At 41.0% G+C, this 5,848-nt stretch overlaps 1 protein-coding gene across 1 annotated transcript in view; it reads left to right on the plus strand.

The window, feature by feature from the left end:
- prkn (parkin RBR E3 ubiquitin protein ligase) overlaps positions 1–5,848 on the plus strand; it is an 18,447-nt gene continuing 12,599 nt past the window's right edge. Inside the window, exons 1-2 of the mRNA XM_084076210.1 lie at positions 1–56; positions 5,688–5,848. The exon at positions 5,688–5,848 is cut by the window's right edge and continues 3 nt beyond it. Coding sequence (XP_083932336.1) covers positions 50–56; positions 5,688–5,848 — 168 coding nt within the window. The 5' untranslated portion in view covers positions 1–49. The remainder of the gene's footprint in view (positions 57–5,687) is intronic.

Here is a 5,848-nt window from a genome sequence, read left to right on the forward strand (position 1 = left end):
CGTTGTGGTGCATGAAGTGGAGGACTTTTGGGATAGAGGACAGTGTGACATGATAGGTATGTTTTGTGTGTGTGTGTGTGTGTGTGTGTGTGTGTGTGTGTGTGTGTGTGTGTGTGTGTGTGTGTGTGTGTGTGTGTGTGTGTCGTTTACAACATGCATGGACAAAAACATAGTGTTGGTCAAGCTAACCATGTAGGTACTAGGTAGCTAAGATATAGCCACACAACACACTACAAGTTCAACTTTATTGTCGCATTAGTTTGTTTTGTTGCTGTTGTTGTTTTGTTTTTGTTTGTTTGTTTGTTTGTTTGTTTGTTTTGTAAACACACCCAATGTGTTGCAGATGCAAGAGTAGAGGGTAAAGAATAGGGAGGAGATAAAACAAGACATGTTGTCAAACCTAATGAAATCATTTAATCACACTGTTTTGTATGAGAAGTAATTGTTAAGTAATATGTCATGATCATGACAGCCCTACATGCCACCCCTGCAAAAGACAGTGCCCTACAGTGTGCCACCCGTGTCAAATAAAATGTCTGCACATCATGTGCCACTGCCATTGTCATTAAAGGGATATTTCACTTTCATACATGTACATTCACTGGCTGTGATCAGTGTTGCCATGTCCGCTTAGTATAAGCGACTTTGGGCTTGTTTTTCTGTGAAGTCGCTTGCAAATAGGCCTATTGGTAGTTGGGGGTTGCGTTTATTTGGTCTTGCTTTAAACCTTAGTTTCTCAAATATTTTCATGTCAAGGACCCCCAAAGGAATATGTATTTGTCTGCGGACCCCTATCTGAAAATATCTGGTGCCAGGGACCCCCATACAAGATTTGTGTTGTGTACAGTTATGTTTAAAACATATTCCAAATATTTTACATTCAAGATAAACAAAAAGCAGATCTTCAAGCACTCACCACATTGCGAGTTTGTAGATCTGCCATTTTCAAATAGCCACAAGTGTGTGTGTGTGTGTGTGTGTGTGTGTGTGTGTGTGTGTGTGTGTGTGTGTGTGTGTGTGTGTGTGTGCGTGTGTCAGATGCCAGATGCCAGGCTAATTGGTAATTAATTATTGAGTCATTGGTACTTAACAACAACCACCTCTCTCTTCAGATGGAGATGTGACAAGCAGCCTGGTAGGAGTGGGTGTGTGCATGATGTCAGAGGGCAAAACTGTCTTGCATCATAGGAAGGAGGCAACGAATGATTAGCTGCACATTTTTATCTGAGGGTATTTCTTTCAGCCGCTTGTATCCGCAAACTTATTCTTGCGGTCATGACCCACACACTTCATGACTGGACATGCAGGGCGGACAACGCAAAGACTGCCGTGTCACCACAGCAGACATCGGGTTGAGTCCATGACACTGGTAGCCTCGGAAACCCATGCCTTTTTTTTATGACGCTGGTGACTTTCTTAAGAGCGATCTGGTATGGTTAGACTGAATAACTTGCTGAGGGCTGACATGGTGTCAGTATATAAGGCATTATAGGAGAATTGAGTTAAAGGTCTGTGACCAACTTCAGCCAGGTGGTCAGCTGTATATAGGGCACAGCTCAATTGAACGTGAACAGGGGCTTGTGACCGTGTAGGGGCGTCACAGTTAACCACAAATTCATTTATTGTATGCATATTTTCCCCAAACGCTGATTTTTGCAGATTAATCTGATTTCAGATCAGATAAATCTGTCAGCTAAGGGATCCCTGGCCGGAAAAAACGTTGAAGACCTCTGATATCTAAGACAAAAACACGAGTCGGTTATTGTCAGAAAGGTTTGCACAATATACGTAGACAGCAGCTCAAATCACATATATACTGTAGTTCTTGATTATTGTCGGTTCCAAGTCAGTTATTGTTTCGATATATGAATATATATCTCTGCTGTCCGGGCAGAAACCAGCTAACTCCAAAATGTTCATTTTTCAGGAAATGAAAAAAACAAAACAAAAAGTGGAGTTAGGAGGTTTTGTTCATCATTAATAAGTACAGCTAAAGGGACCTCCAAGCTCACAATGAGGTTGGAGGTCAAAAGGGGGTGGAGCCTCGAGTCAGCAAAACCAGCTAACTCCACCCCCCTTTGCTGGACTTAGCTGGTTTAGCAGAAAGTTTGAGGATCCAATGGAGTTAGCTGGTTTTGTCAGAAGCACTTTTTAATACTTTCCATTGGTTCAATATTGTTTTAATCAACACACAGACGTAGGGTGTTCAATAGTACTGATTTATGGAAAAAAATGCAAAATTTAGTTAGCTGGTTTCTGCCAGACAGCAACGATATATTGATATATTTCTGGTGAATTTCCCAGACCTAATGTGAGCTACTGTAAAAGCAGACTTGCTGTAGTAGGGTTTGGTCCTGGAACAATAAGGGCTGATTAACATGAGCCATGTTCCTGAGTTCATGATCTTCCTGAGGGAGAATCAGTCAGTGTCAATAATCATCATACATTCATGCTCCAGGGAAGTAAAACATAGCCGATATCACAAGGTACAGTTCCTTGGCACACACACACACACACACACACACACACACACACACACACACACACACACACACACACACACACACACACACACACACACACACACACACACACACACACACACACACACACACACACACACACAGGGGTGATTGACCCACCCTGATTGACCCACCCTAGTGGGAGCGGGATAAGACAGACAGCCCTATCTTGCACGCCGCCTTACCGCTTATGCCTAAACCCTTTTAGGCATTTTTTTCTATTTTAAAAAACCTTTTAAAATAGTGAAAATAGCCTGTAGATCGGCTATTTGAACAATTTAAAAGCGTTTTTCAAAATTGTATAAAGAAATGCCTAAAGCATAAGGGGTAAGGCTAAGATATAGGGCCCAGTGTGTATTCAAGTCTTGTGGTGAGTGAGTGAGTGGATGGATGGATGGATGGATGAATGAACAAATTAGTGAATGAATGTATCTTAATTCTACAGTATATCTGTGTGTGTGTTCTTGTTTCTGGGGCTGTCTTACATTTTACTTTTATTTTCGCTCAAATCATTGCGATTTAATTGTTTCTGTCGTTCAAATCAAAATGTACATTTCTGTTTGGCTTTCAGGCTTCATAAACTAAAGTTGCACAGGGCAGATATGCCAATTAACATTCATGATTTAATAACTTTATACTTAAAAAAAACATGAATAGTGGAAATAGCCGATCTACAAGCTCAAATCGTGACGCTGTTTGATATTTGACATCTGAGTTTTGATACAGTAATAATTGTGACAGGCCTAACTTGTATCTAGAAACATGTCATAAAATAAGTAATGTCCCTGGTGATTGGGTCCTGATCCCAGCTGTGTGAACTCTGCCCTTATATGTAACTAGAGTTTCAAATCTAGTCTTACAAGCTCATAGCGTGGCACCGAGTGCCACGCTATGAGCTTGTAGATCTGCTATAAAAAATAAAACAAACGTGAATATTTATGTTTTTTAAAGCGAACATTTTGAACTCAAATCTTTGCTTCTGGGGATTCTACAAATGTCTTCCAAATCCTAACAGTTATTTTGAAAAAAACGTTTGTTGCTATGATAATAGTGGTTCTCAAAATATTTTGTGGACCCCCAGAAGCAAAGATTTGAGTTAAAAATGTATATATTCAAAGATGTGCACACATTTTCACGTTTTTCTTTTCAAAAATAGCTATGAGCTTGTATATCTGCTATAGCCAAATACATCTAAAATGACACAGATGCGTTCCTGGATTGAATGGGTTAAAATAATGGCCATTTGGAGATAGGGCTCCTGCCCTATGGCCCACATGGATGGGGAAAACTGTTGGCTCCCATGGCTACTTACTTACTAACTGGCTGATCCAGCAGCCAGGCACCCCCAGGTGTGCTAGTACCTCTATGTAAATATACTCTACTGTACATAATGTTGATACGGAACATAATGTATATTTGCATAGCTGGGAACACTATAATGACTACAGGCTATGTGCTTATCGTTGCTGTCGGGCAGAAACAATATCTTTTTCGTAATTAACGCCCCACTAGATCTATTTTTGAAATCCTGAAAAGTAACATTTTTGGACACATGAGGTTTTCTGGGAGTCTGCTCCAGATACATATGGTGCGTACAAAAACCCAACACTGCTTCTCCCAAGTTTAGTTGTGACAGACCTATCCTAGATCAAGGGTCCCCAAACGTTTCAGGCAGCGACCCCCCAAAATAATCATATCTGAACTGGGGACCCACCAAAATAATCATATCTGAACTGGGGACCCACCAAAATAATCATATCTGAACTGGGGACCCACCAAAATAATCATATTTGAACTGGGGGACCCCCCACCCTGACAAGCACCTGGAATTGTAGGAGTTGAGGCATATACTGTTTAGGCACAAATAGGCAGACATACTATATAACTGTACTCCCAGTTTCCCAAAGGTGGCATACCTTGTTCCTGTTTCCAGTTAGTTTTTAAAGCTGACATTCTGTATGGATTTACATTTATTAATAAAACGCTCATACGTTTGCCTATAAATCGTAAATGTTAATGCAGGTTTAATATCTGGTTCTTTAATAGGTCAGATTAAAGGGATATTTCTTTAGTTCAAACTAAAAAGGTTGAGATCTGCTATTTTCACAAACTGTTCGCCCCTAAATTGGGATGCTATGGGCGCACACACACACACACACACACACACACACACACACACACACACACACACACACACACACACACACACACACACACACACACACACACACACACACACACACACACACACACACACACACACACACACACACGTGTTCATGCATGAATACATACATTGACACATGAATACATACATGTATGAATATATACATCATACATGCACATAACTTTATGCATGTATAAATTCATAAGTGCATAAATACATACATATATACTGTAGTATGCACACACACACACACACACACACACACACACACACACACACACACACACACACACACACACACACACACACACACACACACACACACACATACATACAGCCATACATACATAATGCATCCATCTCCAGGGGAAACACCTGCTCTCTCTTGCTCTCGTGCTCTCTCTCTCTCTGTGTGTGTGTGTGTGTGCGCGCGCCGTGCATGCATGCATCCAAACAAAATATGTTTTAAATATTTTACCATTCCAAGGTAGTGTAAAACTTGCCAAGGACACACTACTGTATGTGTGTGTTTGTGTGTGTGTTGTGTCTGTTGCCGGGGGTGACGGTCTGACTGATTTCAATTCAATTCTCTTTTATTTCATTCAATTCTCCTCGAGAAGGAGATGTTGCGTCTCGAGGGGTTTACTGTTCCAATTAAACATCTTTAATTAAAATAAACTAGATTCGACTCTAAATCAGTTTCATCTTAATGAAGCGTTGTTCTGAGGCTGCAGTCTCTATGTCTTGTTTATTTCTCTCTTTTACTCTCAACAAATGATATGCAGTGACAAGAAGAATAACTACTCACATCTTTACTTTAAAAAGTAGCAATACCACAATACATTAGTATGCAGATTTCTCGCTCTCTCTCGCTCAATGAATAATTGAATGAATATACTTATAAGTGAATGCTTCTCTCTTTTTGTCTAACCATCCCCTCTCCTCTCCTCTCCTCTCCTCTCCTCTCCTCTCCTCTCCTCTCCTCTCCTCTCCTCCAGTCTATGTGTGTTATAACTCCAGTGCAGGCTATGCGGTGGAGGTGGAGGAGGAGTCTTGTGTGGAGCAGTTAAAGGTGGAGGTGGGGAAGCAGCAGGGAGTCCAGGCTGACCAGCTCAGGGTCATCTTTGCTGGACGAGAGCTACGCAACGACGCTACGCTA

The sequence above is a fragment of the Gymnoscopelus microlampas genome (genome assembly GCF_963454915.1).
Source record: "Gymnoscopelus microlampas genome assembly, chromosome: 13".
NCBI classification, from domain to species: domain Eukaryota; kingdom Metazoa; phylum Chordata; class Actinopteri; order Myctophiformes; family Myctophidae; genus Gymnoscopelus; species Gymnoscopelus microlampas.